We start from the raw sequence: 24,781 nt of genomic DNA, 5'->3' as shown, positions 1-24,781 counted from the left end.
TTGCTAAATAAAAGTATTAACTTCAATAATTTCTTTCCCAAAAATATATACACTCCAAGCTTTTGAATTAGTGTATAATGCTACAAAAGCTTTTTATTTTAGATAAATGCTGATCTTTGGATCTTTCTATTCATCAAACATCATCATCCTGAAAAAAATCACTCAGCTGTTTAAATATACAGCAAATCAGCATATTAGAATGATTTCTAAAGGATCATGTGACACTGAAGTAATGATGCTGAAAATTTAGCTTTGATCACAGGAAAAATTACATTTTATGCAGGCTTGGTGAGCAGTAGAGACTTACTGTTCAAAAACTTTTGACTGGTAGTGTACAATCTATAAAACATTTTTATTAATTACGAAAAAAATAAATGAGGGCACCTCAACATCAAATATGTTGGCTGTGTTTTTGCTGCTTAGTTTGACTCTTACTGGAAGACTCTAAGCATGTTGGACTGTGGGCAATTCGGACCCAAACATGGTAAATAAGCAATCACTAACCTGCTCCAGAATGGTCTTCCTTTTTTTGGCATCAGTGACAGCGGACAGCTGCATGTCTCCCATTTTCTTCATCTTCTCATCCATGTCGATCTTCTGCTCCAGCTTTCGGATCTCGGCCCGCAGCAGACGTACCGTGTCTTCACGATGGTGCTGCCGAGCGACGGCCGCGGCGCAGGCTGAATGGATGGCTGTGATCCAGTTCTCAAGCTCAGTCTGGCTGCAGGTCTACAGAAAGAGTTCAAGGGTCAAAGGTTTGCATACTAGTTTACTCAGTCTGTTACATTATTGGTTCAGTATCAGTATATGAACAGGGTTGTGCAGGGGACATCCAATTACCTGAAAAAGGAATGAGTCTCCAAGCGAGTTACTGAGGCAGAAGACAAAATCTTTCTTGGGGTGTTCTGGGACGGCCTGGACGATGCTGTTTTCGGCCCACACAGCGTGTTTAGGGACGCTGTTGTGGTCAATGCCCGACCGCCCGTCCGTCTCGTAGAAAAACAGAGTGCATCCTGGGAGAACAAATTAGAACATTCACTCAGCATCAGAAATTCAAAATTGTTCATGTGAGCTTAATTAACTCTACGTCTCTCAGTCGCTGTTTCCGGGGGAATGGGAGCAGGATATCCAATAGATTGGAGTTTTACGGCTTTATTGATTAAACTCTGCTCTCCAGTGGCCAAAATAAGAAATGCAGCACTGACTTCTTAAAGAGAATCCAATATAATGCGCACACACTTATTGGATTGTTTTTTTCAGCTTTGATTTTGCTGTTTTCACACCGCTGGCAAAGATACAGAGGTTTCTAACATGTCAATACTCTTACACTGTCTGTATACAGTTAAGAGGAACTTACATACTATATACTATCGTTTAGGGCAGGTGTGGGAATTTTTTGAAAGAAATTAATACTTTTATTCAGCAAGGACAGAACTGACAGTAAAGGCTTTTATAATGTTACAAAAGATTTATTTTTCAATTAAATGCTGTTCAAATAAACTTTTTATGCATTAATGAATCCTATATGGCAGTTTATACTAAATATATTAAGTAATAATAATAATAATCAGAAATGTTTGTTAAGCAGCACATTAGAATGAGTTTGAAGGATTCATGTGACACTGAAGACTGGAGTAATGATGCTGAAAATTCAGCTTTGATCACAAGAATAAATTACATTTTAAAATATATTCAAATAGAAAACTATTATCTTGAATTGTAATAATAATTCACAATTTTACTGTTTTTACTGTAGGTGAGGAAAGATACTTTTTTCAAAAACATAATTTTACATACTATATATTATTGCTTAGGGCAGGCAAGAATATTTTTTGAAAGAAATTAATACTTTTATTCAGCAACGACACTACTGAATTGACAGTAAAGGCTTTTATAATGTTACAAAAGATTTCTTTTTCAAATAAATGCTGTTCATATAAAGTTTCTATGCATTAATGAATTCTATATGATAGTTTCAACAAAATATATTAAGCAGCACAGCTGTTATCAACACAGATAACAATAAAAACATGTTTTTTGAGCAGCAAATCAGCATGTTAGAACGATTTCTAACGATCACTGAAAACTTGATAAAATGATGCTGAAAATTCAGCTTTGATCACAGAAAAAAATTATATTTTAAAATATATTAAAATAGAAAACAGTTATTTTAGCAAAAAAAAAAAAGGTTTTGGTAAGTGAGGAAAGATACTTTTTTCAAAAACATATTTTTTAGCACTTTCTGGACTAATTTTTGGAGAATGGTAAAGTATAAGGTAAAATAAAAATAAGGGACATTTGTTAAAGGAGAAGTCCACTTCCAACACAAAGATTCACAATGTACTCACCGCCTTGCCATCTAAGATGTTCATGTCTTTCTTTCTTCAGTCGTAAAGAAATTATGTTTTTTGAGGAAAACATTTCAGCATTTTTCTCCTGCTATGGTCTGATATGGTGCCCTGATTTTGAACTTCCAAAATGCAGTTTAAATGCAGCTTCAAACGATCCCAAATGCGGTTGTAAATGATCCCAGCTGAGAATGAAGGGTCTTATTTAGCGTAAAGATCTGTTATTTTCATAAAAATAATACAATTTATATACTTTTTAATGTCAAACGCTTGTTTTATGTCTTACTCCCGTCTGGATTGTTTTTTCCGGTTCATGACAGTTAGGGTATGTCAAAAAACTCACTTTGCAAAGACTGGGTCGGTACTTCTGAAGCTATGTAGGATGATTTTGAAATGATTTTTGGAGTTGAGAGAGAGTTTTTCGACATACCCTAACTGTCTTGAGTCAGAATACACAGAGTTCAACGAGAGCAAGGCAAGACGAGCGTTTGAAAATAAAAAGTATTTAAATTGAATTTTTTTAAATGAAAACAACCGATCGTTTCGCTAGATAAGACCCTTTTTCCTCGGGTGGGATCGTTTACAACCGCATTTGGGGTGAGTACATTATATGTGAATCTTTGTTTTGTAAGGACTTCTCCTTTAAGCCAGAATATTTAACAAAGAAGTGTGTTAGAGTTGACAGTGAATGATGGGCGTTCAATTCTGAATAGTTTTTTTAGGCCTACTCATACAACACAACACAACAAACATAATCCTCCTCTTCTCTTTTAAAAGTTTTCATGGAAGTTGAAAAACCTGTTTATGGTGTCAGGTAACCCTTACATCTCTTTCAGAAACACTACAAACACACACACACCTTTGAGGGACACCCAGTAGCTTTTCCACTTGCGGCGAGGGGCGAGCTCCACCTTCTTGTTCTTTTTATGCACCAGGAAGTTTTTGACAGCGAGGCGTCCAGCTTTGCGCACGGTTCCCTGTACGGCGGCCACGCTGAGCAGAGGGTCCGTGTGGTAAGCGGAGCTCAGCGTCACGCTGCTCTGCTCGTCGCTAAATGCTGAGCTTCTCTCCTCAGGAACCTCCGCCGGACTCACGTTCTGCTCCAACTCCTGACGGAAGTTCTCATAGACGCCCTGATTAGAGAGACACAAGTTCAGGATGATTGTTATTGCAATGATTGTTATACAAATCATACAGTTTGGTCAAAGTTTGTTCTTAATGGCAACATAAAAAAAATACCTTATTTATTTGCAATAAGAGACCAGAGACTTTAATTATTACAATTAAAGTCTCTGGTCTCTTATTGCAAATAATTTACCATTTATCATTTAGAAAAGTGGTTTTCTAATATTTTATTAAATAATAATAAACAATTATATAAAAAAATACTATAAAAATAGTAATAGCATTTAGTGGTGTTTTATTTATTTATTTCTAAACAGACACCTAGATATCTAGATATCGATAGATATAGACAGATAAATAAATAAATAAATAAATAAATAAATAAAAGCTGTGTCAGAGTTGAAAAACATGCCAAACAGACTTTTAAACTCATTTTCTGCAATATTTTTGGGGGAATGGATATGGTAAAAAGAAATATGGGAAAGAAATATATACATACATAAATAAATAATGCAGTGATTCACTTTTTTATTTGCATATATTTTATGTAAATGAACATTAATTATTGAACGGAACGTTGGCTATAGTGAACGCAACGCCACAATATTTTATTAAAAATGGTAAAAGTAAAAGCATTTTGGTGCCTCTGAAACACCTTGGTGAAAAAAATCATCTTGGTTAAAAAAAAAATAATAATAATAATAAAAAAAAACATGAAAATAATACAAATATATTTATTTATATATAAATATTTATTTATTATTTTTATTTATTCCATCTTCAAATATAAAACATTTGTGACCCTGGACCACAAAACCAGTCTTAAGTCGCTGGGGTTTATTTGTAGCAATAGCCAAAAATACATTGCATGGGTCAACATTATAGATTTTTCTTTTATGCCCAAAATCAATAGGAAATTAAGTAAAGATCATATTCCATGAAGATATTTTGTAAATTTCCTACTGTAAATATATCAAAACTTAATTTTTGATTAGTAATATGCATTGCAAAGAACTTAATTTGGACAACTTTAAAGGCGATTTTCTCAATATTTTGATTTTTTTGCACCCTCAGATTCCATATACTGAAATAGTTGTATCTCGGCTAAATATTGCTCTATCCTAACAAACTATACATCGATGGAAAGCTTATTTATTCAGCTTTCAGACGATGTATAAAGCTCAATTTTGAAAAATTGACACTTATGACTGGTTTTGTGGTCCAGGGTCACATTTTAGGAAAAATGTATCAAAAGAAAAAATATTTATAAGATTAAATTCATGTTAACACAACAGGTCATTCTCATAACAACATGATTTTTCTTAAATTTTATCATCTGTTTTGCTTCTTCCTTTTGTTTTTACCGCTTTTTCATTTTTGTATTTCATTTCATTTTTAGGTACACATTAGCATTTTGGCATAATCTTCACTTTATTAAAATATATAATATTCAATATATAATTAATAATTATATATATATATATATATATATACCTTTTTTATTTATTTATTTATTTGCATATGTATTTTTTTTATTGAACATTACTCATTTGATACAACGTTTACCAATTGATGTTATCACATTCATGCTTCATCCATAATGCGTTTCTACTGTTTGGATGGAACATATTATAAAAGAGGAACTGGAGAAAAAGCAACAGTAAATCACCCTGCCCACCTGTGTGCCATCTGAGGGTCCCGCTCCAGCCCCACTGCTGCTTCCACTGTCGCTCCCGGCAAAGGCGCCCCCTGCTGACGTGGAGTAAGCAGAGAAAGACGCAGACATGGTCTTATAGCGCCGAGCATGGTGCTGAGACGCCTCGCTGTCCCCCGTCAGCCCATCGATACCGCTGTCCTCATAATCACTCCCGTCTCCCGCCGTGACATCCTGAAGATGAAATAAATACACAAAATATGTGAATAATTGGCCTAGGACATTGGTTTTTAGTTTTAACATGACTCACTTTACCTAAAGCTAAGCAACAAAACTAATCAAAGTTCCTGGATGTTCTTTCTCAGCAACCAAACATAAGCCATGTGTTTTTGACAGGCTGAACGAAACATAAAGATTCAGTTTTCCACTCTAATAAACATGGCTGTTCTCCAGCACATCTTCATTTTTCCTACCTGTTGGCCGGAGCACGTCGTGTCTTCAGGAGCAGAGGACATGTTGCAGGTTGTGAGGTAAACATTTTACAGACGTTGACACTGAGAGACCACAGAGCTGTCTGAAGTCTGCAGTAAAGTTGACTGTACAATACCACTCTGTACTGCTGCTGCAGGGGAATGATGGGATATTACCCACCAAACCCGGCATCTAGCGGGAGTCACATGACTGGACTGTGCGGCCCGACATGCCATTCATCTTCACCGATGGAGCCTCACAGGGAGGGAGTGTCACATGGTGATTTGATCTTTCTTGCTTCAGTAAATAAAGCAAACATAAAGCTGAAGCACTCTGATTTCTTTCTTGCACACATATATTTATGCAAGAAATATAGTCAAGAATAAACTAGCGTATGTAGAGCTCAGCTCTCTCCTCGTTCTCTCTCTCTCAATCGCGTTCCTGTCAGTTACAGCTCATTAGCATGACAAAAGAAGCGAGCTGTTCTCACAGAAGTCTGACTCCAGGATCTGGATCATCCAAGAGAGAGCAGGAAAAAACAGCCACCAACATATGGACAGTGTGACAGACCACTATCCATAATGAACTGTGGCTGTCAACACACGTCACAGAGATTGACAGTTACTGTGGTGGTACTATGGTACAGTGATGATAATACCATGGTACTTTGATGTGGCATGGTCTTCACGAAGTGCTTAAAAATGTCTTTAAAAATACTACCTATACTGCATATTTAACTAACAATGGTAGGTAAAAAAAAAACACTAAAAAATTAATAAATACTATTATTTTTCTACAATTTGTAAAAATATTTTCATATTATATCTTAACATATATATATATTATTATATATAATATATATTAACATATAAAATATAAATACCATTATATTTTTTTATAACGTTTTGGCATTTTATATTTTATCTATAAAATCTAAATGAATAAATACCATTATATTTGTTTATTTTTTTTTTATATTACATCTATAGAAATATATAATAAATATGCCATATAAAAAGTAAATATAAATACCATTTTATATATATTTTACCTTTAAAAAAGTAATGTAAATGGCATTATATTTTTAGAATTATTTGATTTTTATTTATATTTTATCAATGAAAAATATATAAAATATAAATAACATTATTATCAGTTTTGACATTTTTAAGTTTTGATGATAAAAAATGTACTACTTTTATATTTTATCTATAAAATCTAAATTAATAATAAATACCATTATATATATTTTTTATATTTTTATATCTATAAAATATATATAATATAAATGTCATATAAATACCATCTTTATCTTTTTTAAATATATTTTTATCTATTGAAAAAGTCAATATAAATGGCATTATATTTGTATAATTATCAGATTTTTATATACATTTTATCAGAGAAAAATATATAAAATATAAACGACATTTTTTACAAAGTTTTGGCATTTTTACGTTTTGCAAATATTTACTACTTTTATATTTTATCAGTAAAATCGAAATGAATAAATACCATTATATTTCTATAATTTTTTGATCGTTTTATATCTATAAAAAATATATATAACATAAATGCCATATAAATATGGATATAAATACCATTTTTACATTTTTTATTTGTTTTATCTATAAAAAAGTGAATACAAATAGCATTATATTTTTATAATTATTTGATTTTTATATATATTTTATCAATAAAAAAAATATATATATAAAGTATAAATACCATTTTATTTTTATAAAGTTTTGGCATGTTTACGTTTTGACAATAAAAGATATTTAGTATTTTTATATTTTATCTATAAAATATAAATGAATAAATACCATTATAATTCTATGTTTTTATATAATATCTATGAAAATATTAAAAATAACTACCATTGAACTTTAATAAATATATTACTGGGAATGTTTTTGCTATCTATAAAAAATATAAAATACATATATTAAGTAAATACCCTACCAATACTATTTAAAAAAAACTTTATCTATTTAATATTTTTACATCTTAATTACATAATGTTTTATAATAATATACGTAAAATATAAAAGTTATTATATTTCCTTATAAATATTTGGTATTTTTTATTTCATTTATAAAATAGATACTTATTATTGTTTAAGTGTTGTATTATTGTATAAGCATTTTTATATTTTACCTATAAAAATATTAAATATAATAACGTTATATTTTGGTTAGTTTACACCAACAGTTGACTGAGATGAGCGTCTAGTGAAATCGTTATGCTGCCCGATGGGAAAAAAACAGTGGAGTCTGTGTGAACTCGCACACAAATGAGTCATTCATATGTACAGTCTCTCTATATGAAGAGATTCAGAGGATTCTGGGGGATTAACCGCAGTCAACATTCATAGCAAGACTAAAATTCCCTCGTGTAAACCTACACTAGCACAACATTACACTCACATTCTCACTGCACACCTACGGGCGTTCACATTGACATTCAATGACTACAATCATTCAAACAAAGCCATTCACTTTCAATGAGAGCTGCTGATCTGAAAAAAGATGTACAGAGTTCACTACCAATAGGAGCACAGAGAGTTAAGCTCATGTGCTACTAGCCTTTTTAATTGCTGACAGTATGGACAGAATACTTTACATTAGTTTTGAGGAAGCTAGTTTTAAATCAGTTACATTACAAGGAAGCTACTATTTCAAAAGTAGCTACTATTTCCAAGTACTTAGCTACTTTACACTACAAACTCCTGAAGCCTTTTTCAGTTTGTGTTTTTGATCAGTATCACTTGGCTAACTACATTGAATAGTACAATATTGTGTACATAATTATTTACATATCTTCAAAAATATCCCACACAACTGCTGTGCAACAAAAGTACAATTTATATTTTATATTTATTATTATAAAAAAATATTTATATTTATTCTATATTTATAGATAAAGCAAAGAAATCAAAACAAATAATTATAAAATATAATGGAAATATTTTTATTCTTTATCAATAAGAGTATAGAAAATCAAATAAAGTAGTGTTAAAGTTAAAGTATAATGGTATTTATAGTTTATATATAAAATAAAATAAAACAACAACAAATAATTATAAAATATAATGGTGTTTTTATTTTATATATTAAAAGACATAATATAAAAAAACTAATAATCATAATATATAGTGGTATTTATATTTGATATAAATATAATAATAATGATGATAATAATAATATTATTATTAATAATAATAACAACAATAATACATATATTTAAAACAATTAATGTAAAATATTTCATATATGCTTACATAAATATTTATTTAATATATATTTACAATGTATGTAAAATATTTAATATATGTTTATATATAATAATTCTAAAATATAATGAATAACTATAAAAATATTTTTGTAGATAAAAACAAAAGAAAAACAAAATAAAAGCAAAAAATAATAAAAAATGATAAGAATTTATAAGCATTGCATAAAACCAAACTATTACAGCCAATATGGTGTTCAATATTGAGCAATGTGGAGCAGGAAGCAATAACATTTTTCTGTGGGCGGAGCTACCCAATCAGAACTCACCTGTATGGTTTGTGCCCGCCTCCCTTGCATAACTCCTTGATGATTGGTCGGTCCCTCTGACAAACAGTGAGACCGGCGACAGGGCAGTGTATATGCACCATAGGCGGCTCCATCATCCTCACAAGGTGATATCATTTTATCCTCGTCACCTTCTCTGCTTGTTGCACCACCCTTGTGCCATTTGGCATAGCGTCCGTGCGTGGGCCTGCAAGCCGGACTCTTCGGCCCGTAGAGTTCATCTAAAGAATTGGCACGGTTTGAGTCCAGCAACTCCTGAGCTGATGACTGCAAATGGGTTTCGCAATCATCCGGTGTGTCTTCGATCTCCTCCGTGCTGGTCAGGTGCTCCTGGCTCAGGTCAGATAAGGACACCTCCAACGAATCCTCCCTCCACATGTCCGCAGACTTAGAGCGTTTCTTTTTAAAGCTGGACCCCTCTTGGGAGCCGTCCCGTGTGCGCTGAACGTTGGTCGTGTCCTCTGGTGGCTCGGCGTCGTCCTGCGCGGCTTGTTTGGCGGTTGCGGTCGTGCCGGGCGAATGGGCCGGATGGTTGTGGAAGGACATGGGTCTGAGATTCATAGCCACGCGGTCCACCCAAATTGGGCCGCTGAAGTCAGGCAGCATGTCCGAGTCGTTGAAGGGCTCCAGGCCGTGGTCGGCCAGCGACTGTGGGATGCTGGGGGTGCTGCTGGAGCGCGTGCTGGTCTCGGAGTTGCGGTGCTCCGGTTTTCCAGACGGTGTACGGCGGGAACAGTACGTCTGTTTGCTGGACAGGCGGAGCGAGCGGGACATGTGCTTACGGGAGAGGTGGCGCTGGCCGTCTCCGTAGTAACCATGGCCGCCGCTATGACTTTCTGTGTTACCCATGGCTCAGTATCTACAGCGGACAGAAAAAACAAAGGTCATGCAACTAAATATAACTGACCCATTAAGATTTTTTACACTGTGTTATTATTTAAATGACATTTATTTCTGTATTTATTTATTGTTTTTTGACACCATGTCAGCAGCAAGGCATGTGACTGACTATATAAGAAATTTAAGATTAATACAATATAATAATATACAATATTTATATATTAAAAATATACTAAAAATGAATTACTATTTTATACAAAAAATATAACTTTTTACACAATTGTAATACTAATTTAATCATTTTCATATGTAATAAACATACATTTATATAATACATCACCTTACATTATATATATATATATATATAATTACACCTGTGCATTATCAACAGCAATATTTATATAACAATTTATGCTAAATATTTCAGATATGTTATATATTTATTTATTTAAATATAATAATAATTATTATATTTAAAACAATTTATGCAAAATATTTATATATATTTACATATTTCTTTATATATATATATATATATATATATATATATAATACAAATAAAAATTTATAATAATAATGATAATAATAATGAATTTAAAACCATGAATCCAAAATACTTCATATGCTTATATAAATATTTATTTATTAAATATAATAATAATAAATATATTTAAAACAATGTATGCAAAAGATTTCATGTTTATATAGATAATTATTTATTTACATATATAATGATAATAATAATAATAATACATATTTTTAAAACAATTTATGCAAAAGATTTCATGTTTATAAAATTATTTATTTAAGTTTACTCTTAGAATTGTCCAGTAAGCTTCAATATAATACAACACATTTTCAAAAATAAATCTAATTTTGATATATTTTTAAATACATTTTTAGTGAGATCATATTCACTCTCAATACGTTTCACACATGCATTTGCATGACACCATTTGTTGAGTCTGATAAATAATAAATAAATAATTGTTTGATATATTTTTAAATTCATGCTTGAGATCATATTTACTCTGAGTTTTACACTTGCATTTGCATAACACCATTTGTTGCGTCTGACAGGTACAGCATGACTGTTTCTGAAATTACCTGCGGTGCGCCAGTGACATCACAGTCATGATAGATTTCACTCTGCATACAGATCAGCTCCTACCGTTCGTGCCGTTTGTGGCGTTACAGGTAACTTCCAAAACCTGAAAAAAGAGAGCGCAAGAGAGTTATAAATTACTATTCAAAAGAATCCAAACACAGCAGTTTTCTGAGGAAGTACGAAGGGACACGCTGTTGTGGGATAAAATTAGACTAACCACAGAGAAACACGACAGAATTAGAACTGAAAGAGCGATTGAAGAGATTCGCCGCTGTGGTCGGAGACCACACATGTTCAGGCGCTCTGGACAGCTTCAACAAACGCGAGATGACGGACTTCGCTCTGAGCCGCCACATGAGAGGCTGTGCGTGTGTGGTCGCAGATATATCAAGCCGCGGTTACTGCTGCTTCCAATAAACGCCAGCATGAATGGAAATATATACACAATGAAATCCAAAAGACACATTTTTCATACGATACGAGAGATGTTGGCTGTAGAGTATACTAATGAATAGCATACTCACTAGCAAAATGATTCAACTAAAAACAAACAGCCTGAACATTTATATGCTGAGGATAGACTTCAGCACTAAATTTTCTGACACATACTGATCCAATGGCATTACAGTCACATGAAACACAAATAACTAATTTTACTGAGATTAGTTTCATGATTATTCTAGTTAAAAGCCTATTCATGAAGGATTTTCCTAATGGAACCCTTCATAGTGAGTGTAAAAATTCACCTTGTGATGACTAAGCACTATTGCACTGCTTGAATTGGCAAAGAAATGTCCAGAAGCAATGTGAACCAACATCAAAAACTGGTAATATCACCAGGTCAAGGTCAATGTGGAACTGCAGTTCCAGTCACATGATTTAAAGCAATAGTTCACCTAAAAATGAGCGAGAAATGTAGCATTCCATCACTTGCTCACCAAAGGATCCACTGCAGTGAATGGGTGCCGTCAAAATGAGAGTCCAAACAGCTGGTAAAAACATCACAATAATCCACAAGTAATCCACACCGCTCCGGTTCATCAATCAACATCTTGTGAAGTGAAAAGCCATTATTAAACCGTTTTTAACTTTAAACCATTGCTTCTGGCTAAAATATAAGTCCTCTATCAATAATATTGCCTTCTCTAGTGAAAAAGTCATCTCGTCTGAATCAGAAGAGAAATATGCACAGATCAAGCACCGTTTACAAGTCAAAACAGATCTAAACAAATATATGGGTGGATTTTGATGTAAGCAGACAAAAGCAGACAGACTTTTTAACATTAGGAAATATTATTATGGATTAATGAGTCACACAGTGAGGTTTAAAAGTTGTAAAGGCTAAATGATGGATTCGTTCATGCAAACATGCATCTTTTGGCAATACAAGACATTAATTTTTGGACTGTAGTCGTGTGGATTACTTGTGGATTATTGTAACATTTTTATCAGCTGTTTGGACTCTCATTCTGACGGCACCCATTCACATCCATTGGTTGAGCAAGTAATGGAATGCTACATTTCTCCAAATCTGACGAAGAAAGAAATCATCTAAATCTTGGATTGGCTGACGGTAAGTACATTTTCTGCAATTTTTCATTTTCAGATCATTCAAATGATCTTATTCTACATTGCATTGAAGAAAGTAACCTCAACATGACGGTGTGCTTCCTATAGACAGCAGGAACCAGAGGGATCAGCTTGAAGCTGTTTCAGATTCTCTTCTATCCTGTCTTCATTCTCCCAGAGTGGGATTTCTCTGTCTGTCCTGACTAACGCACCGGAGCAGATCTGGGGTCAGTGTGTAGACGGTAGTAAAGGCTCATGACAGGGCTGCTAACTCAAGCACAAACAGCAGCGAAGCATCAGGATCGGGACGCAGAGTTCTTGTTTGGCACATAAAGGGCAGAGAAGCTGACAGGAGATGTCTGAGCAAAGCGGAAACGAAGCAGCATAACAAGCATTTGATTTGCGTGTGTGCATCTCATGTGTTTCTCATTTCTCTTAGTTCTAGCCAGCCTTTATTAAATAACTGAATAGAGGGATAACAAGATTTTATACTGTTTTCCAGTAATAATGCATCCATAAAATTAAATACATTTACATGAATGTACAAAATACAGATATGCAACTCTTAAACCAAACCTTAATATATTATAAAATAATCATTTCCAAGTAAATTGATCTAATTTTATAGATGTTTGTATATTTTAATGGAAAACAAGTCCCCCACCTATTTACCATTCTCACAGCCCCTACGTCTTGTTTGTACACTGACCTTTTGTGTGGCGAGTCATAAAACGTGTCAGAATAATTCCATCCCGTTGCACGATGGCACAAAACTCCAGGAAATGCAAACACACAGAAATTCTCCGGTGTCTCCGTGGAAACCAGGCCAGCTCTTTACTGATGGAGCGGGGTCCACGATGTGCTAGCGTAAACCATCAGGATAACACCAAAATAGAAAGCACTCCAGCACAGGGCCAGCAACATCCCCAAGTGCTTGATCAAAGTTCTCACACTACAGCAGTTAAGAGCAAGTGCTCATGGGTAAAAAATAAAAAATAAAAAACGTGTAAGTTCAGGACATCAGCTAGATGTGCCCACAGGCGTCAGGCGGTGTTTTAAAGAGCTGCCCACATCATCTACCCCATATAGTAATAAACGAATGTGAAAAGGTTACAAAACGATCCTCCACCATCATGATAAATATACTTGGCTTGATGTTAAAAAAGAAGGACTCTGCGTGCATAAGATATAGTAAAATACGACTAGATAGATAGAAAAAGGAAACATGGATAGACAGATCCAGCAAACAGAAAAAGGAAAGATGGATGCACGGATAGACTAACGGACAGACAGAAAAGAAAGGATGGACAGATGGACGGACTGACAGAGAAAGGAAAGATAGATAGATGGATGGATGGACAGATAGAAAAAGGAAAGTTAAATGGACAGACAAACAAATGGACAGACAGAAAATTGAAAGATAAACAGACAGACGGACTGACGGACAAACAGAAAAAGGAAGGATGGATGGACGGATGGACAACAAAAGGAAAGATGGATGGATGGATGGATGGATGGATGGATGGATGGATGGATTAATGGACAGACAGACAGACAGAAAAAAGAAGGATGGGTGGACGGACAGACAGAAGAAGGAGGGATAGATGGACGGATGGACAGACAGAAAAAGAATGGATGGACAGATGGACTGAAAAAAGGAAAGATAGATGAATGGATGGATTCACAGACAGACAGAAAACGGAAAGATGGATGGGCAGACAGAAGAACAGACAGAGAAAAAGGAAAGACGGACAGACAGAAAAAGGAAAGATAGATGGACAGACAGACGGACAGATAGAAAAAGGAAAGATGGATGATGGACAGACAGAAAATGGAAGATAGATGGGCAGACAGAAGAACAGACAGGCAGAAAAAGGAAAAACAGACAGATGGAAAGACAGATGGACAGACAGATAGACAGAAAAAGGACAGATGGATGGACAGATGCACAGACAGACAAAAAGAAAAAGGACAGATGGATGGACGGATGCACAGACAGACAAAAAGAAAAAGGAAGGATGGATGGACGGACAGACAGACAGTAAAAAAGGAAGGATCGATGAAAGGATGGACAGACTGATAGACAGATAGCAAAAGGAAGGATGGATAGACAGACTGACGGACGGATGGACAGACAGACTGACAGAAAAATGAAACATGGACGAACCGACCGAAAAAGGAAAAATGAATGGACGGCTGATCAGACAGAAAAAGGAAAGATGGATGGATGATAGAACCAAAGAACGTTAGAATGATAGAATGACAGACAGAACGATATAGACAGAACGACAGATAGAACGATAGATAGAATGATAGACAGAATGATAGATGATAGATAGAACGATAGAACGATAGATAGATAGATAGATAGATAGATAGATAGATATAGATAGAGAAGCAAAGAATGAAAGAATGATAGAATGATGGATAGATACAGATAGACTCAGTCTCTCCTCTAAGTGAACACATGAACCATTCCATAAGCCTGTTTAACTGTAACTAATGGCAGTGTCATGCCTTAAACAGCACAAACACACAAACACACAAGCTCCTCAGACAGGGAAAATAACCGCTTTATATCACGAGGCCATCGGGACACGTCACATTCACCCACTCTCCAGGGGGAACAGTGCAGCATGACCCGCTCACAGAAGAGCTGATGGATGCTGAAGAAGAGAGGACGCAAAAAAACAGCTCGATATCTAACATTCTGCCTGATGTTTATCATCTCAACCAATCAACTTTTGCTTGTTTAATTTATCAGTAGTGTTTGCCAAGACCGTAGAAACTTCAAAACAACATGTTAACTGCATTCAGAACACCCTAGCAACAAACCTGAACACTAAGACATTAGTGACTTTTGCATGAGTTTCATAAAATATAAATCTTTTGAACTGGCTTTAGGCTCATTTCTGGTCTTCTAATTTATGTCATCAAATAAAGGTTAAAGAGAGCAGCAAATTCAAATCAAAGCGCACTCATTTAAATTAATTATTTTTTCAGTTTCTATGCGTTGAACGCCGGTGTGAATATCCACTCAGTGAATAAAGGCCTGCTTTAGCTCATACGATCCCTGGCAGAGAGCAAAAACAGTGTGGCGTCAGACAGAGTTGTTTATCAAATCCAGTTATGACGTCAGGCAAATAACCGACAGCCGTAAACATCCTGTCATCTCAAATCCCCATTCATGGAGGTGTGCAAACAAACACACCCAGGGGCTCCATCACGCGATCCAGAAACCCGCTTCACAGCTCTGCGTGTTTACCTGCAAATCTCCCAAAAATTGCGACAGGTGCGTTTTGCAGTCCTTTGTTATTAGAGTCCCCTGAACGCACATTAGAGACATACCATGACCTGTCGAGACAGGAGAAGAACGGTCTGAGAGCTGCCCACTGACGCTGAAAGACAAGACGATCAGCTATAGGGATGTGAAGGGGTGAAAACAGAACTTTTTGCCCCAAAGCTCAACCTGACGTGCGTTTCTCAGCGTGGGAGCTTGGGAACGCTCAGAGGCAGCTGGAAACAAAACCTAAAATTCATCAGCAGCTGCAGGGTGGAAAAGAAGGAACGTTTCCTGCCAAGAAAATCAGCGAGGGCCCGTTTGTGATGTTCATGCTGGCTAATTAATTCACAGCACTTCATCGAAGTACAACAATGACTAGCATTCTGGATTATATAAGACAGCAACTTCATAACTAAATTTAAAATGCAAAAACACATTATGAAATTAACCTAAATTAATCTCCTCCAGAGACAATCCTGCATGTCTGACTAACTAAAAGTATAGTTTAACTAAAAATTAAAATGGTCATTATTTACTCAGCCCCAAGTTGTTTCAAACCTGTATGCATTTCTTTGTTCTGCAGAATACAAAAAACATATATTTTGGAGATTTTTGGTAAGCAAGCAGTTCTATTGTATTTTTTGTCCATATAATGGAAGTCAATGGGGACCTAAACTTTCTTTCTTCTGTGGAACACAAAAGAAGACTATTTGAAGAATGTTGGTAACCAAATGGTTTTGGTGCCCACTGACGTCCACTGAATTTTGTATCAGTATAATAGAAGTCAATGGGAACCCAAATTTTCTTTCTTCTGTGGAACACAAAAAAGACATTTTGAAGAATGCTGGTAACCAAACAGTTCTGGTTCCCATTGACTTCCATAGAATTTTTTGTCCATATAATGGAAATCCATGGTGACCAAGCTGTTTGGTTGCCAACATTTTTCAAAATTAGTTTGGGTTCCCCTTAACTTCCATTAAATGGACAAAAAATAAAATGGAAGTCAATGGGAACCAAAACTGTTTGGTTACCAACATTCTTCAACATCAAAGCTGAATAAAGCTTTCCACTGATGTATGGTTTGTTAGCATAGGATAATATTTGGCCAAAATACAACTCTTTGAAAATCTGGAATCTGAGGGTGAATATTTAAATATTTAAATATATATATATATATATATAATTTAAATATCTAGAAAATTGCTTTTAAAGTTGTCCAAATTAAGTTCTTAGCAATGCATATTACTAATCAAAAATTAAGCTTTGATACATTTACAGAGAGAAACTGACAAAATATCTTCATGGAACATGAACTTTACTTAAAGGAGAAGTCCACTTCCAGAACAACAATTTACAAATAATTTACTCACCCCCTTGTCATCCAAGATGTTCATGTCTTTCTGTCTTCAGTCGTGAAGAAATTAATTCTCCATATAATGGACTTCATTGGTGCCCCGATTTTGAACTTCCAAAATGTAGTATATATTCAGCTTCAAAGGGCTCTAAACAATCCCAGCCGAGGAAGAAGGGTCTTACTTAGCGAAACGATCAGTCATTTTTTTGGAAAATAAAAATTTGTATACTTTTTAAGCACAAAAGCTCATGTAGCACAGGCTCTGGGATGCGCGATCACAACACTACATACTATTGAATCACGCAGAATGTAGGCCGAACTACAGACCCAGTGTTTACAATGTGAACGCGCAAAAACTAAGGATGTGCAAGTAAGTCAAACACTGTTTACAAACAAAAAGGTACAAGAATGTCAGACGATTCTGAAGTTGTAGGAGAAAATGAGATGGAGTTTTTCACCATACTCTACCATTTTGAGCCGGAGTACACAGACAAAGAAATTAGACGTAATTCGTAGTATCGTGGACGCACATCCCAGAGCTAGTGCTACACAAGCTTTTGTGCTTAAAAAGTATACAAATTTTTATTTTCCAAAAAAATGACTGATCGTTTTGCCAGATGAGACCCTTCTTCCTCGACTGGGATCATTTAGAGGCCTTTGAAGCTTCACTTAAACTATATTTTGGAAGTTCAAAATCGGGGCACCAATAAAGTCCATCATATGGAGAAAAATCCTGAAATGCTTTCCTCAAATACCATCATTTCTTTACAACTTAAGACAGAAAGACATGAACATCTTTGATGACAAGGGGTTGAGTAAATTTTTTGTAAATTGTTGTTCTGGAAGCAGAGTTCTCCTTTAATATCCTAATGACTTTTGGCATAAAAGAAAAATTGATCGTTTTGACCCATACAAAGTATTTTTGGCTATTGCTACAAATTTACCTGTGCTACTTAAGACTGGTATTGTGGTCCAGGGTCACAATTGTCATTACTGAGTGGATTATCCCTTTAAGATCTGTTTACATTTTACATGTCATTTCAGTGGGAAACGACATGATCTGAAGTTTCATGTGAATTTGCTCATGTTCAAGTTGGTCATGTAAATCTGCCACTTTGACCAATATAAAAGCTGTTTTGTGGGACTTCATCCATCGCTAAACTCTTTTTTGCAGGCAAAATTTGGCTGCAGTTTCACAGATGTGACTGTACCTGTAATTCCCTGAAAAATCTTGAAATTGAAACGACTGTTGTTTAAGTACCAGGGCAGGCATGACGTTTTTGTGACATGCTCCAGGGGTGATCTTCATTCATGAGATGTTTTTAAGAGCATGATATTTGAGACGGCCCGAAAACAAGCCACTCTGGTAATACCCACAATGCATTTGTAGAACAGAATGATTAATACAAGTGTACACTTAAATGTACATGCACAGTTTCCGCTCTGCCAATCATATTTCTATTACACTGGACAAACAAGTTTCACTGTCTTCAGCTGCTGATGTTATTTATTTTGCATCAATAACAATCAAAACACTAAACATCTTTGGGCATTTCTATAATTTTTCGATCCCTCTTCATCAGGATTACCCATCGTGTTTCCATTGCAGTGCTGTTTTTCTCATTTAGAAACCGTAGAAACGTTTAATTGAGAAACGCTGCGAGGGGCATTCAGCGCTAATGAAAACAGTACAAATTTACCATCTGTTTGAAAGAGACACCCAACGCAACATAAAACACACAGCCAGCGTAATGAGGTTCAGAAATATAAGAACATTTTATGATTTTAAAGTATGTGCCCATGGCAAAACTGTGCAGGGAGGTCACAGTGGTGTGATGAATGATTGACAGGTCTTTCAGCAGATACCCTCGAGTGACAGGTCGACTCAATATCTAGACACACAGAAAACCTGAGAGACAACCAAATTAGCTCTGTCTGTTCTAGCGATTATGGCTGCGTTTCTGCTCAGAACGAACAAACGGCAAAGAAAAACTATAGAAAGAACAAAATAGCGACAAACATCTCAAATTAATCAAAGATTTCAAAGATGCCAAAAACAGCTTGATATCACATACCAAATGAAATTTCAAATGGGTTCTTTTATGCATTATCATCACTGTTAACTAAAACTTGAATAAAACTAAAACAAAAAATAAATATCAGCTGAAAAACTACTTAAAATATAACAAAAATAAAAGATAAATATTAATAGATTTTTTTAAATGCTAAAAATTACACATAAAAAAGAAAACTGAAAATATAAAAATAAAAGCTAACTCAAAATATGAATAAATACTATAATACATAACACTAAAATAACAATTTCCACTGGGGAAAAATATCATCAAGCCCCCAAACGCACGCCATTGGTTGAGCATTAAAAACATACTTGACATTAACAAAATTAAACACAGTAAAACGAAATGATAATAAACACAATCAAGTGATTCTTTGAATGCTAATTTCACACTAATCTTTACTGCAAAACAACATTAACTGGTCGTATACTTCAGTGTCCACTAAATCGTTTGATGCCCCCAAAATTGCCCCTGTATTTCCTCTCGGTCAGAGCAAATGCAGCATCCTGCCCTAATCTAGCAGCTTTGAAGCCCGTGAACGACGTGCTGATAGGAGGTGCAGGCATGCCCCAGCACCTCCTCAGGGACATTTGCTGATGATCCCCTGCCCCCGTGTCTCAATAGGTGGAAGGGCTATATGGATGGGGGATGGGAGATGGGAGAGTTGTACCTGAGACCCCCGACAACACCCACTCGAGCCTGAAAGAACTTACAGAAGTACTCTATGCTTACTTGCAAACACTGTTTTTCCTTGAGGAAATGCTAGTTGATCTTGACTTCACTTTTTAGGGACACTTAAAAATACTAAAGCAAATCTGAAAAACGCTTTAAAATAATTTTCAGTAATTAAAATCAAGCTGAAATTAAATAAAATCTAAATATTAAATGCAAAATGTCAACTTAAAAAAAATGGAATTCAAAAAAATGTAAATGCTACACTGGCAAATAACTAAAATAAGTTTAAGCTAAAAACTGAAATAAAAACAAATGAAAGCTAAATAGAAACATAACATAGCATGTAACAAAATTACTTAAACTAAATTTAAAATGAAAACCAAAAATTTAAAAATGCAGTTTACTTTAAGTTTACTTTTTAGGAACACTTAAAAAAACTAGAGCAAATTTGAAAAATACTGAAAAAATATTTTTAGCAACTGAAATAAATCTGAAATTAAATACAAATATTAGATGAAAAACTTAAATCTAATATTTGAAATTTTACTACAACTTAAGTAAATTTTAAATAAATAAAAAATAAAATGTAGCTAAATTCAACAGCACAAAACTAGTTACTAAAAATAATAATTGAAATTTAAAATGTAGTCTAGTAGTCTTAGACTACTTAGACTAATTTCTGAAAATAAGTGATACAGAAAACATTTTCAATTAAAAATGCAAATACATTTTACAATCGCTTACAAAAAGCTGCAAGAAAAACATTGAATTAAAAATATAATTTGAAGAAATTTTAACGATAAATTTTCTTGTAAAACAATTTATTATTTTATTTATACAAATTTCTTACAGTGTTCACAATTAGCTAAAACAAATCTATAATGTTAAGATTGATGTTTTACGATTCCCATCGTCACTAAATAATCACTAAAGCACGGCTATTCAGTAAAGCACACAAGACTTCACACCACTTAACAACAAGCAATACCATCTATGTTCCAGCACGCTAGAGGGTCAACCAACCAGTCTGCGCTGTTTACTTGCGCCTTTAAGATGCAAACAAAAGAGGATTCTCAGGCACAGAAGAAGAGTGAATTCACATAACTGACCTTTAAGACAATCTGCATGTGAAAACAACACTCTGTGTCTACTAGCATTAGCAATAATTACTGTAAAGACTTAACGGCTCTGTGCTACATGTTTACACATGAAATGGGCCACTGTGTGATGTTTTTGACTATTACCAAAGGGGGTGGGGAAGCTACTAGACTAACGGTGTGGCATCATCATGATACTTTGATATTTTCAATATTAAATATTGCTACTAAATCATTATTATTATAATAGTGGTGAAACTAAATACTAACAGCAGGTTTCAGCAGGTTTCATTTACCTATAAGCAGCTGGGTCAACCTATTTTAATTCATACAAATGTGACGTCATTTGCAAATGCAAACTTCACTGCTGTTTGTGTTGGTTCAGATGTTTTCTCCACTGCCACCTGTTGTTTCTTGAGAGCGTGTGAAGCATAAACACCTCTGGAGAGCCGTCAGATGAGCACGTCTGCATCAGTTTCACGCCAGACTGAACGTGTCAAGCATAAACAAGACTTTACAGTGGCTTGATTTGCTACAATGGTTTCAATTCCTACAAGCTTGCTTAGGGAAACAATGTTGCAGTGCATTTTTAAAAATTAAAAACATGATGGATTGTGTAGAGGTTTCTGCAGCTACGAAGAAAAGAGAATCTACTGTTTATTATTGCTGTTGATTTAATACATTTGTGTGATTGTGGAAAAAAAATGTTAAAATGATTAATGCATTTAATGCATGTTTTAGTCACATCTGTTAATTTCGCAAATGAAAATAGTTTTAAACGAAGTCACCGGTGTTTCGTTACTGAATGAATCCACGTTTTTAAACGAATCGAGTGACCCAATGATTCAATGACCCATTCATAAAGACACTTTGTTTCTGTTCAGTTGAATGAATGACTCAGTGACATGCTCATTAAAACAGTGACTTGCTGCCACCTACTGGTGGATTTAGTTTCATATTTTGAGCATCATGATTTAACACCTTCATTTAGTGTAATTAACTGTGGAAAAAAATAGCATTGTAAAATGATTAACGTATTTATTGCATATTTCAGTCACAATAGTGTCTCAATTTTACAAACGAAAATAGTTTCAAACAAAGCCACAACTGTGTTTCGTTACTGAATGAATCCACATTTTTGAAAAAATCGAGTGAGCCAATGATTCAGTGACCTATTCATAAAGACAATTGCTTTGTTTCTGAATGAATCAACTGTATATACAAATCAGCTGAATGAATGACGTAATGACTCGCTCAATAAAACAGTAATTTGCTGGCACCTACTGGCTGTTTTAGGTTTAGATTCATATCAACAATACTGTCTCAATTTTGTAAACAAAAATAGTTTCAAACAAAAACACAGCGGTGTTTCGTCACTAAATGAATCAACATTTTAGAATGAATCACGTGAGTCAATAATTCAGACACTTGCTTAGTTTCTGAAAGAATCAACTGTTTGAACGAATCAGTTGAATGAATGACTCAATGACTCACTCATTAATACTTGACTTGCTGCTAGAATTTGGTGGTTTTAGTTTCATATTTTGAGCATCATGATTTAACACGTTCATTTGGTGTGATTAATTGTAGAAAATAGCATGGTAAAATGATTAACGCACTCAATGCATGTTTTAGTCACAATATTGTCTATATTTTGCAAACAAAAATAGTTTTAAACAAAGTCAGTGTTTTGATAATGAATGAATCAATGTGTTTGAATGAATCGAGTAAGCCAATGATTCAGACACTTGCTTTGTTTCTGAAAGAATCAACTGTTTGAACAAATGGACTCAATTACTCACTTATTAAAACATTGACTTGCTGCCACCTACTGACAGTTTTAGTTTCACATTTTGAGCATAATTACATTTTTTAATCATATTTAAAAAAAAACAAAACATGAATACCATTTGAAAACCTATTATTGTCATAGCATTATTTATGCAATTCTAATTAAAATGCAAATGAAATGCCACCTGTGTAAATCTACCTAAATGCCACTTCGTATGCAGCATCTGAAAACAATAAAATGGCCACATTAAAGCCTTAAAAGCTTGTGTTGAATCAAAACATTTCTTTCTAAAGTTATTTTGTCATCATGTCTATTTAATGCTTTTCTCATTTAACACACAACAATGACTATAAATGATCTATTGGGGGGGTAATTTTTCAATCTAAATTAATGTGCAATTTAATTTTTTAATCTAATTAATTAAATAATGTCCCAATTAATTTCCAAAATTAATCAGTACATCATTAGACTAATACATTTAATTACTTGACAGCCCTAGGTTTTATATTTTAATTCTTCTATTAAAATTTGCACCCATACAGAAACCCAACACATTAAATCCAATCCAACAACCGACAAACATCACTTTCCCAAACACATTGAGGTGATTAAAGCTCATCGGAGGACAAACCAGCAAACTTTTCCAGCTCAGAGAAGTATTTTCCGAAGGACAAGCGACGGCATGTGTTCCACTGATTACCTGAGCCCCCCGTGTGATACGCCGAGAACAGATTAACCAAATCCAGTTTCCAGAAAATCTCTCCTGCACATTATCTTAGTTTTTCCCCTTGTGGAAGCCTCCACCGAACCCTGGGGTCTCTCCTCCCACCCCTCGTCCCCTTGCCGTGCAGCCGAGCGTAACCAGACGGGATTCAGACACACATGACTACACAAAGCCGCGTTGAAATGAGTTTACTCGCTTCGAGCTGCGATCACAGGCCTTTAATTTCCACCCGGCTCCAGTACAATAACGCCCCCTGTTTCTCTCTCCGAGCCACGATGGAGCTGGAAGATCAAGAACAAACTAACCGTGTGCACAAGTCTGTCGACCTAAACCACCTGTCTTGGGGTTTGACATCGTAGACAACCACTTTAAAACAGCTGCCTTCAACCCCAGAGATAATAACCCTTCAATTAAACCACTCATCAAAACGTAGGGCGGAGCAGGTATGAATGCTGTTTTTGATGCATTCTGGGTAAACAGAATTATAGGCCACATTAAGAGGAACAGGAAGCCAGTGAGACAAAACCTAGTGAGCTGTTTACCTAGACAGTATTTCTAAGGCATTTTACGTAAGTATACACCATCAAAACAAAACAAATAGATGATCATATGCACACTTTGATGGGTTTTATACAATAATGGGTTTTAATAAAATTATAAATAATAAAATTACAAATAAACTATTGGAATAAATTGTAGTCTCTAGTGTAGTTATATAAAGCAGTGATTAATACATTTATTCTATTTTTCTATTTATAATAAAAACAATACATTTATATTAATGCATATATAAGAATTATAAAATTAAATTATAAATAATCAAATAATAAACACTATTGAAACACGTTCAGTACTGCAGAGTACTGATATAAAATATAAATTAATTTCAAACTTTTTTATTAAAATACATACATAAAAATACATTAGAAATTAAATATATAATTATATAATTTTTTTTTTTTATTATAATACAAATATGAAATGAACTTATTTGTCACACTGAAGACCTGGCTACCAATTTTTTTTTTATTATAAACATTTTTTTTTAATAAATTATTTTGTGTGTGTGTATATATATATA

General features: G+C 34.3%; 2 protein-coding genes across 5 annotated transcripts in view; one reads left to right on the top strand and one right to left on the bottom strand.

Moving 5' to 3' along the window:
• Positions 1-24,781, top strand: part of LOC127177051 (uncharacterized) — a 219,621-nt gene that overhangs the window by 81,747 nt on the left and 113,093 nt on the right. The gene's annotated exons all lie outside the window — the stretch shown is intronic.
• Positions 1-24,781, bottom strand: part of tiam1b (TIAM Rac1 associated GEF 1b) — an 85,777-nt gene that overhangs the window by 38,671 nt on the left and 22,325 nt on the right. For all 4 annotated transcript variants that reach the window (XM_051128955.1, XM_051128954.1, XM_051128959.1 and 1 more), the window contains 6 exons: positions 11,128-11,231; positions 9,163-10,039; positions 5,152-5,361; positions 3,208-3,481; positions 841-1,013; positions 505-729 (listed from right to left, as the gene is read on the bottom strand). In XM_051128955.1, coding sequence (XP_050984912.1) covers positions 505-729; positions 841-1,013; positions 3,208-3,481; positions 5,152-5,361; positions 9,163-10,029 — 1,749 coding nt within the window. In that variant the 5' untranslated portion in view covers positions 10,030-10,039; positions 11,128-11,231. The remainder of the gene's footprint in view (positions 1-504; positions 730-840; positions 1,014-3,207; positions 3,482-5,151; positions 5,362-9,162; positions 10,040-11,127; positions 11,232-24,781) is intronic.

Source organism: Labeo rohita, chromosome 15, assembly GCF_022985175.1.
Source record: "Labeo rohita strain BAU-BD-2019 chromosome 15, IGBB_LRoh.1.0, whole genome shotgun sequence".
In the NCBI taxonomy this organism is placed as follows: domain Eukaryota; kingdom Metazoa; phylum Chordata; class Actinopteri; order Cypriniformes; family Cyprinidae; genus Labeo; species Labeo rohita.
The sequence above is the reverse complement of the archived record's forward strand: the minus strand, read 5'-3'. Positions and strand labels throughout refer to the sequence as shown.